We start from the raw sequence: 10,500 nt of genomic DNA on the forward strand, positions 1-10,500 counted from the left end.
TTATTTTTTTTTTTAAAACTGGGCCCATTCGTAGTGATTTTAGTGTCAGGTGTAGCCGACCCATCACTCTGCATAAAGCATGCAGACGCTGTCTCTTGCTGCGCTTGAGTTGTGCAGCCTTCCCCTTTTCCAGGATTGGTTGCTATATTGTGTAGACCAGACCTACCTGAGACAGATTTGAGACAGACAACCATTTTCATTATGTTCTTTCAAGTCCAAGAGCTCCTTTTCAGTCTACTGAATTGACATATTTTAACATATTTGATGCTAGAAATGTATCCATGACATGGTTCAGATGCCAATTTTGATTAAGCTTTCACCCTCTTCTTCTGTATAGCAGTCAGGTTATGTAAAAACTTGGTGTTATGGCTGTAATGTGAAAACACTCCTGCTCATCAGGTAATGCTTCCGACTTTGTAAGGAACATGTACAACTGTTCAATTTTTAAAGAGTGGATTGGTCTGACAGACAGACCATAGAGGAGTCATTTTTTTATTTAACATGGAGTCAGCAATGTCGTGCTGTGAAAGATTTTATTGTATTTGTGGACTGTAGGCCAGCCTGAAACAGAACTGCATATAGCATATCCTGGTTTGTGGGAACAGCACATGCATTTATCTGTCTTTCACATGGTCATTTATCATTCAAATAAATTTGAAGATGATATCAAAACTAATTGCTTGATAAAAGCATCCCTCAAAAAGTGACACATTTTAGTGTTGCTTTAATAAAACTCCTCAAAATATCTGAAATTGAATAACAAAAACTCCACCCCCTGATAATATTAATACCAAAGATCAATAATCTGCTTACACTTCTATTAAGCAATGCTTTATTGTCTTAAGTTTAACTCTTGGATGTCAAATGTTAATCAAAACAAAACATACAAAAACTGGAAAATGATTTTATTTTATGAAACAAACAAAGCCTGCAAGTTGTACGAGAGTTCAGATCTTACAGACTTCACTGTTTTCAGCCAAAAATATGTACAAGTACAGCGTGGCAAGGCTAAGAAATTACCGGCAAATAAAAAAATGAAGGGAGTCAAAACAGCTTCAGTCCGGATTTGAGTTTGTTCAGTTCTGCCAAGCTCCAAAGCTGTCCATCAGAACCTGTTCTGTTCTGGCCGTGAATACTTAAAGAAACAAACACAAACAGATTTAGATTGTTTAACAACCACTGTTTTTGAAATATCAATTTCAAGCACGATGTTTGTGTTGTTCAATACAAGCCATTTTACCTTGGATTAATATGATGTTGGGGAGCTTTGTCAAGCTCAACCTGTTGATCAAAGACTGCGAGGGTGGAGTATGTCTCCACCATCAAAAATGAAGGGTCCTCTGACTGGCCAGGAACCTTTCCCAGGGGATAAAACTTCCACGGGACTTTATCTAGACAGGCACATTGACCAAACAGCATGAAGCAATGTCAAGAAATTAAGTCAACATTAGCACATTTGTTTGAGCATGAAAGTGTGAATCGCTCACCTGTGCACACTTGCCACGGCGATCCACGCAATGCGGCCTGTCTCTCCTCTAGGACACTGGCACTCAGCTTCTCCTGAAGGTCCTCAGTGGGAAGGCTTTGTGCTGACAAGGCACTATGATTGGACAATGACGGTCCCGCCCTGCGTCCATGGGCGAAGTTACTGTGCCTGAGTCTTTCCTTCAGGTTCTGCAGGGTGTAAACCGGTTTGGAAGGGTCGTGGTGACCGCGGGTATCTTCGTTGTCATGGTATTCTCCCTGCGTGTAGATGCTGCACAGGCGGAGTAGCTTCTCCTGTGTGTCTGGTGGAGGAGGCTCATCCATGTCTTTTAGTAACCTGAAGGGGTTTGAGGAAAAGAGGACAAATCAGTCATGCACATTAAACTGTACCACATCGAGAGAGAGAGAGAGAGAGAGAGAGAGAGAGAGAGAGAGAGAGAGAGAGAGAGAGAGAGAGAGAGAGAGAGAGAGAGAGAGAGAGAGAGAGAGAGAGAGAGAGAGAGAGAGAGAGAGAAAAGACATTGCATGCTAAAAATAGTGTGTGTGTGATCAGAAAATCGGGCAAATACAAAAAGAGAGAGAGAGAGAGATTCCACTCACAACTGCAGAAGGTAGGGCGTAGCAGTGCATGGGGAATTTAAACAAGCTGTTAAGAGTTGCTGCCACCCGAGTTGCATTCTGTTCACAAATAGCTCCATCATTTGTGATTTCTTCTTCACTTTAAATAAGCCTAAAGAAGTACAAAGAGTGAGATGGAAGAAATAATGCATCAGTGTATGTTACAGTGAAATCATTCAAAACCAGCCATCAGACTATGATACTCAGATAATGGGGTCTTACTCTTGCTGTTACAGAGCACAACCTCTGAGATCCATCCAGAGAGGTAATAGCTTCTGTGGGGGTCTGGTTCGACCGAGAGCTCAACAAAGAGCTTTTCAAGTACACGGCGGATGAAGGTTACTTTGTTCAAGGCCTTTAGCAGGGGCAGCCAAAACTGTAGGAACACACGTGGAACACAGGGTCTCAGTGGATCATAACATCCTGTTGGTGAGACACAGAAAAACATACACAAAGTTATTGTGTTTTTATACATACAGTATTAAGAAACAAGTTATTTTAGTTTGTGTTTTGGTGCATCAACACTGGTTCGAGGCTGGTAAAATATTTACTTTCAAAACCTATGTCTTCCTATATTTCAACCCCTGGTATTACAGTTTTACAGCCTAGAAAACACATGGTCTGGGAAGCCATGATTGGGCAGTAATATCTTGAATAGTATTATTCATAGCCAGCCCAAACCTTTTGGGTTGGATGACAAACATGTTCTCAGTATGACTGAATAACTTAAAGGTACACTATGCAGGTTCAGGTATTGTAGAGCTCCCTCTAGAGTCACAATATTTTTATATATTACTCTGCTGTTGTAAATAGCAAACTTCTCGAGACTTGTCCCCCCTGTAAACAAAGAAAATGCTTTTGTTGTGGAGTGAAGGATTAACAACAGGCAAACACTAGCTCCAAAGAGCTATATCTACTGACAAGGTAATGTTTCACGATTCTCGCGAGATTTGTCAGGCTGCCGTTCTTGAAGTTGCATGGCTGGTTTTCTCGGTAGCGACTCGTTACGTCTATGCTGTATAGCTAATGCTAGGTGAACGATTCGCCTATTACAAGTTTGTTTCCCATCAAATTGGCTTCTTAAAGGTTATATTATAGGGTGAAAATCGTGTATAGTGTATCTTTAAGGTTTGTACACCATGCTCATTGATTCTCTGTAAGGCCCTAGGTTTGGAAAAAAGTTAAAAGAATTCTAAACTTGTTTTTCTTTGTACCCATTTGGTATCAATCACAATATTTAATTTATGTTGTGCAAATATATAAGGTCTCCACAAATAACAGGCATGAATATAGGATAAAACAAGGGGAAGTTGTATACGGGGTTGCTCGTAGGAACATGACAATGTATGTGGATTAGTAGGTCATTGTATGGGTATTTAGTGTACAAAGTGACAATGTTGTATCATAGATAAATATGATTAACAATTATAGTGTGGACTGTATTTATGTATATGAATGTGCAACATTGGCACTTTGTACACTACCTTATTATCTTCATGTTCATAGGTTCTGGAGACCTTAAATATTGGCACAACATTAATAAAGTATTGTATTTACAGACAGAATACTGGTTGATGCCATGTGGGAACAAAACCCAAGTTTATAATACCCTCAATATCACTCTTTTTATGTAAATCTAGGGCCTTACATAAAAACAGTGGGCATTCAGTAAAAAATGTTAATGGTCAAGTCATACTGAGAATATACTCGTCTTCCATCCTATGAAGTTTGGTCAGGCCAGGAATACTACTTTTTAAGATATTAATCCTTAAACATGGCTTCCAAGATAAGGTACTGAGGAGAGAAAAAAAATCTTTGATTCAAAACTATCTAGGGTCTGCCAGTAAGAAAGTTCAAAACCCAGTCACAAAGGGGGGTGTTTAGCTCAAGATCTTTGAGCTTACAGTCCAGGGGCGCATTTACCAAAACCATAGTTGCTAATTAAGCAAGCAACTTTGTTGGTTGCAATGCAATTTTCCATTGCCAACCAACTAAGTTGCTAACAGGTTAGCAACTATGGTTTTGGGAAACGCACCCCAGCATCTGAGGAACAATGGTGTTGAAAGCTGAACTATAATCAATAAACAGTAGCCTCACATAATTCCCTTTTTCACTGTAGATCGATTAGATCGATAAGCAAATTGCAGTGGGTCAATAGTGTTGAGGATGGAGGAGCCAATAATGTTTTTAATAAGTCTCAAAAACCTTGATCGATCTATAGGTCGATAGTCATTCAGGCATGAGGGCTTGTTCATTTTCAGCACAGGGACTATAATTGATTGTTTAAAACAAGTGGGGACCACTGGCTGAGCTAAAGAGTCATTGAAGATGGATGTAAACAAGCCAGACAGCTGATCAGCACAGGATGTCAACACCCTACCAGAGATGCTGTCAGGTCTGGCACTACTCGCATCCAAGCTCAGGTTATAAAGGCCGAATGTACCACCTCTGACAACTCTGGAAATTCAGGTTCTCCCCAGAGATTCTAAAAACCTTTTACACTGGGACCATAGAGAGCATACTGACCCAGTGCATCACAATGTGGTATGCTAACAGCTCAGAAAAGGAACGGAATGCCTTTTACAGTCATGAGCTAACCAGGCTTACATTTCACTACCTGTTGTATTGTGTTCACACTGTTATCCTGTGTATTAATGTAATGTAATGTAATGTGTATGTGACAAATAAATCTATCTGAAATCTGAAAACAGAATGACCCAGCTGTATTTATTCTTCTGCACTGTTCCTTGCATCACCTTCAACAATTACTGGACAATGCTGTAGGGACAGGAAATCTGGAGAGCAATGAATATGAACAATATTCACCTGTTAGATCAATATCCAGGGATTCCAGCTGTTCTGGTGTAGGTATAAGGAATCCATCCTGAAGCAATGTGTCAGTTAAGATTTCTCTACAGAAAATAAACAGATGTACAAACTTTAATACCAATTTCCAGGACAATAGTTATAAACCGAGTCATAAAGATAGATAGATAGATAGATAGATAGATAGATAGATAGATAGATACTTTATTGATCCCCAGGGGAAATTCAAGAAAGAGGATTAAATAGGATTAAAGAGGATTTAACAGGATTAAAGAGGATTCACAGACCTTGAATCTGTTGCAAAAAGCTTGATTTGCTTCAAGATCCAGCTGAGGTCAGCGCTGGGTTCCAGCCATGCTCCATGTGGAGAGCCGTGTCTCAGCCACTCCTCAAACATCTGTAACCAAACAAATCATTATGGGATGGTGACTAATTATGCACTGTTTTGTGGAGAAAATAGATTTTCAGAATAAATTGCCATGCTTGTTGTCAGCATACTAGAGGTATGTAGTCTGAGGGTATAAAGTAAAAAAATCTGAGATATTTACCTGAAACCGTTCCTTTTCATAAGAAATAAGCAGTTCTCTAGCTTTTTCTGGAAGTGTTGAGAAAGATAACAAAACGTTCTATCGTACTTTCATGTATTTCACATACTGTACATTTCAAGCATTTTTTATTTATTTATCAAAGACATAGAATAGAGCAGATAGAAACATGAAGAGTTTGGTTCCAAAATCTCTATATGTACGCTAATCTATTAGCTACAGTATTTCTAATTTAAGTCATGTTATTTCATTGTGTATTTCAGGTAATATCAATATCAATCAAATTAAAATTGCAGTTGTGTTGTTTTGATTGAGAAAAGATAAATCAAATAGCAATTACAGTTCTACTGAAATTCCTTGGAATTAAAAAAAAAAAAACATGAATTATGAAAATTCATTAAAATGGAGGATATAGTGTTTTGGAACCAAACTCTTCATATGCAAATTGACCATCCTAAAAAGGTCTCCCTCAGGCACTCCACTCACTGTGGTTCTCAGTCTCTTTCTGTCGGGTGAGGAGCTCTTCCTCTCGCCTCCGTGCCCAAGACTCATCGTCTTCCTCAGAGTCCGAGTCCCAGTCCTCTGCCAGCCGACTGCCCAGCTGTCTGGACCAGTACTCCTGCTGGAGCCACTGCAACACAAAAGCACAGCCTGGGACAGGCCAAGAGAAATCACAGATTACCAACATGAGCATTCACAAAGCCTTTTATCTTACCACTAGGAGTACTCCTAAATCGCACTAAAAGATTTTAGCTAGGAGTTTTCTCTTAAAAGTTATTCATAAAGCCTTTCAGACCTACTCTTAGTAAGGAAAAATGACAACTCCTAAACTAAGAGTGAGTCTTCGTTGCTATGGATGACGTCATTACTCATGCATGAGCTTGACTGAAGTGACCACCTTGATTGGCTGATGATTGTAATGCGGGAATGATTCCAAACACCTCCCTTACGATGATGAGTGACAGGTCTGAGAATGCGTGCTGTACACAAGTAGTGTGAAGGACGGAAGATGATGAATAACTGAACAAAAAGGCCTAGCCTAAATGGATGAAGAGTAAGGCAAAACAAATAGCCTAGTAGCCTAATGAAACATACGGATTGATGCAGTATCTTTGCAACATTATTAAATTAATCTGTCACCATATGCCTATGCCTACGTTTGCAAAGAGGACAACATTTTAATTTGATTCACAATGAAACGTTACATTTCATTTACATGTTGACAATGAGTAGTTTTGGTTGTTGTTGGTGGCGTTATTGCTTCCTTTAGTTATGCCTACAATGCAAAATTGTTCCCTCGCGATTGGAAGCTACTGTAGCCGCATAGGATCTCAAAACATTGCGACGTGAAATGCCACAAAAAGCGGTTTGTGAATAGGTTTTAGTGAGTTAGGAGTCCTCTCGAATTCTTTTAAGCTGTCCCAGACTTAGGTGCTACTTTTAGGTCTAAAATGCTTTGTGAATTACTTTTAATGAAAAAAATTAGGAGTGACACGCCCATCATTTTTAGGAGTTGGTCCTAAATTCACCAGATAGGAGCTACTTTTAGCCTTAAAATTCTTTGTGAATGCGGCCCCAAGACAACACTGATATTCGCCCAGTATAATTCTATCAGCTTAAGTGCCACTGTTGGGCTAAGGAATGTAAACACCTGAGTGTAATCACACAGAAATGGGTAAGTGTCAGTAAACTCTCAAAATTCTGAAAGTTTACCGTACTTGATACTCACAGCATAACACATAACTTGACCATTTTCCTAAAGCTCACACCAACCTTTTCGGCACCATTTGAGCGATGGAAGCCGCCGATGAGTGAGATCATGTCTAAGGTTTACAATCCATTCTGGAATGTTCATCTAGAAAATAAAGGAGATAGCGTAATGAGACGTGAAATGTTATAAAATATCAGGGCATTTTGAAAATAAATGCAACGACTTACATGACCAGCCAGACGTCTCAGGGGTTTGGCAACTCGTCCCTGTTTCCGTTCTGTAATAAGATTAACAAACCTGGCAGAGCAAATAATTATTTGTCAGATATAGGGAAATATCGGTAATATTGGTGAAATATTAAAAATGTATCAGTGTGGTAGTGTGTGATTTTAAAGTCAACCTAATTACTATTATCACATTGTTCACATCCCACCTCACAAGAGCCATTCCATAAAGCAACACCAGATCATCAGAGTCCAGTTGCCCTGAATTATCCAGAACTTGACATCGTACAAGATCAGCTGTGCTCTCCACTGCAACAGGCGTATTGTGTCCAAACCTGACCGATAAAAATGAAACTAGATCAGATCAAAACCATTTAATCTTCTGGCTGTCAATGTGAGGAAAATTCTAAGTATGTACATAACGATAATCCAAAACTTGTTACCAGGAACTACAGGAGGAAATGAGACACCAATCTATTAGCGGAGTAGGGCTTTGGTTTATGAACAGTTCAGTTCAGTTTCAAACGGAGTTCAGACAACACATAATTCGTCACACCAGAGGTAACGTCATCTGCAGACGTCAATTAATCTGACAAGTACATCAATAGCAACACTATTGTCTCCAGACGTAGCCTATTATACACATATAATACGTTATATTTAATACAGTTAGAGAATATGCACATTTTGACATGCATATAAGATGTTAGGCTAATGATAGAAAGACAACTTCCATGGCATCTCACCTTCCTTTCCATGCAGATATTCTCTGGAGTGCATGATTCTGTAAGGCAGCATCTTTAGAGTACAAGTAGTCCAATACCTGGTCCCACTCCGCTTTATTCATCCAGGCTACTACATGGCGCATCTTCGTTGCCGGTTTGTTCTTCATTTTTTATTACCAAAGTAAGGTAAACTGCAACAGATGGAACGTGTTACCACGATAAACACTTAAGTCAACGTTACACGATCTACGGTGTGGGATGCCACAAATGGACTTGATCATTCATGGGCATCCAAATAAAGGTTCCGCGTTGCCGTTACCTAATTCTGTCCATTTCTGGACCGAATAACCTATGATAAATTTTAACAAACCATTCAAGAAACGTTACCTTATCGTGGTTAAGAAATGGTACTAAACGCTGACTAAAATCAAATGTATCTAATCTAAACGCAGGAATGATGCTCGCTAGCGATCTTCTACAGCGGAAGGTGGAGCGCAGGAGTAGGTCGCGCAGCAAATTGTTTCCGGTTAAACTTGAATAAAAGTCCCCTTTTTCCAGTCGTGGAAAATATCGAGATCTGTGAAAATATAGCCTAGCCCTTGTTATTAAAACAATAAGCGTTAGAGTGTATCATGAAATTAAAAACAGGATTTTTAGACCATATACTTACCGATTTTTGTTTTGTTTTAATCGTCTGTCCTTAGGCTAGGCTATATTTCAAAAGTTTAATTTAATTCTTGGATGGAGTCATTCATTTTCCATACAAAAAACCTACATTTTCTTATAATAGAGAATGATGTCTCTTCTGTAAATTAATCTTACATAACTTCAAAATGATGATCGGTCTTAGGAGGAGAGGTGTGTAATTGTGTGCCTAGGCCTAGGACATCATAATTCAACAGCGGTTTATTCCATTGCTGCATCTTCCTTGGCCTAATATGATGATCTCTCTATGGATGAATGTGAGAAATAATCAAGACAATTTTCTTCTTTGTGGGGATCTCTTTTATTTTATTTGCAAGTGGCATATTTACACATCTCTTGACCAGATTTGACCAGAATTCAGCAAAGTTGTATAGGCCTATGTATATACTTATTTGCTTACATGGAAGTTGTATAGGCCTATGTATATACTTATTTGCTTACCCCCAGGAAATATCCACTCCCTGAAAGTGATGAAACAGTAGGGACAGGCTAGGCTTTCTTGTGTAATTTCCCAACTAATTTCCTGACACTTCAGGTATGTCACTGCTATGAACTTCAGATTCCACAAGGAGGCAATATGCACTTTGTAAACTCTGCATGTAATTATGGGCAACTGATATTTTTCTTAAAATTGTGACACAAATAATTAGCCTAATATTTCAGCCAAGCTATTACAGTGCCAACTGACATATCAGTGCTCCGGCCATTTTCAAGACTGCATTAACTGCTTTGTTTTTGTATACCAAAACTTTTTTAAAATTATACAAACACACACACACACACATTTGTATAATGAACAGTCAGTTGTAAAAGACAAAGCCGAACAAAGAAATAAGAATTATTTTCAGATGCATTTTTCTCTGGGTGAGTGTTTCAGCCTGCTGTTTTGACTGATCAGCTAGTTGGTGTCATGACCAAGAAATAATTCAGCCACCATGTCATCACATACCATATTGTATTCAGACAAACATTAGAATGGTGCTATAGCAAGGCAATGGCGAAAAATTAGTTTGCCAAACAAATCAGTGAATTGAAAGACACTTTATTTTCATCACCACTGTGAAGGAGAGAAGGAATGCAGCATTCAGGATAGTGGATTTTAAACCATCATGTTTAATGTGATGATCATGGTCATGGACATGACAATGGGCAATAATTAAATCTTGATCTAACACAAATATAGCCACTGACTTAAACCCTCTTTTGATCGGTTTCAAGGACTTTTATTCAGTATGCATGATGAATGGATACAATGTAATCTGGATTTTCTGGATATCCATTTTAACTTGGAACACCAACCACTGTAATCTTGTTTATCATAAGTTTTATGGTTACCCATTCAACATATCAGGACAACTTTGTAACTTTGCTATTGTGCGATATTCAAGTCTTAACCCTGGCCATTTATTGAAAAAGATACATTTTCAATTAAACTGACTTAAAGATTAAGGCATGCATGTGATATGTAGGTTATTCACATCGTTTACACTATTATGAGTGATTTTGTGCTGTCAGAAATCAGTCTTTAACATTGTGTTTCTGTTGATTTTATAAACATTCCCATTACAAGCTAGTCACTTGCAGTGAACACAGTAAAACAGTGAAATTGTGGCATTCTCATCAAAGATATGTTTACCCGTATCAGTGATATATTCATTTTT

General features: G+C 38.6%; 1 protein-coding gene across 1 annotated transcript; it reads right to left on the reverse strand.

Moving 5' to 3' along the window:
* Nucleotides 1-890: 890 nt before the first annotated feature.
* Nucleotides 891-8,641, reverse strand: las1l (LAS1 like ribosome biogenesis factor). Its single transcript, XM_042065533.1, has 13 exons — nucleotides 8,156-8,641; nucleotides 7,619-7,744; nucleotides 7,413-7,482; nucleotides 7,248-7,329; nucleotides 5,961-6,125; nucleotides 5,478-5,524; nucleotides 5,217-5,326; nucleotides 4,930-5,015; nucleotides 2,326-2,526; nucleotides 2,086-2,215; nucleotides 1,488-1,822; nucleotides 1,241-1,391; nucleotides 891-1,135 (listed from the first exon to the last, which is right to left on the reverse strand). The coding sequence occupies exons 1-13, from the start codon at nucleotides 8,299-8,301 to the stop codon at nucleotides 1,045-1,047; spliced, it is 1,740 nt and encodes a 579-aa protein (XP_041921467.1). The 5' UTR covers nucleotides 8,302-8,641; the 3' UTR covers nucleotides 891-1,044.
* Nucleotides 8,642-10,500: the final 1,859 nt, after the last annotated feature.

This window comes from Alosa sapidissima, chromosome 16 (assembly GCF_018492685.1).
Source record: "Alosa sapidissima isolate fAloSap1 chromosome 16, fAloSap1.pri, whole genome shotgun sequence".
NCBI classification, from domain to species: Eukaryota; Metazoa; Chordata; class Actinopteri; order Clupeiformes; family Clupeidae; genus Alosa; species Alosa sapidissima.

What these genes read in the sequence shown, in the direction of transcription:
- las1l (XM_042065533.1), bottom strand. Translation starts at nt 8,301, where the DNA reads ATGAAGAACAAACCGGCAACGAAGATGCGCCATGTAGTAGCCTGGATG. An exon ending in ATATCTGCATGGAAAGGAAG is followed by an intron (nt 7,745 to 8,155) that starts GTGAGATGCCAT and finishes TTTATCGGTCAG; the next exon opens with GTTTGGACACAATACGCCTG. An exon ending in GAAAGAGACTGAGAACCACA is followed by an intron (nt 5,525 to 5,960) that starts GTGAGTGGAGTG and finishes CAACACTTCCAG; the next exon opens with AAAAAGCTAGAGAACTGCTT.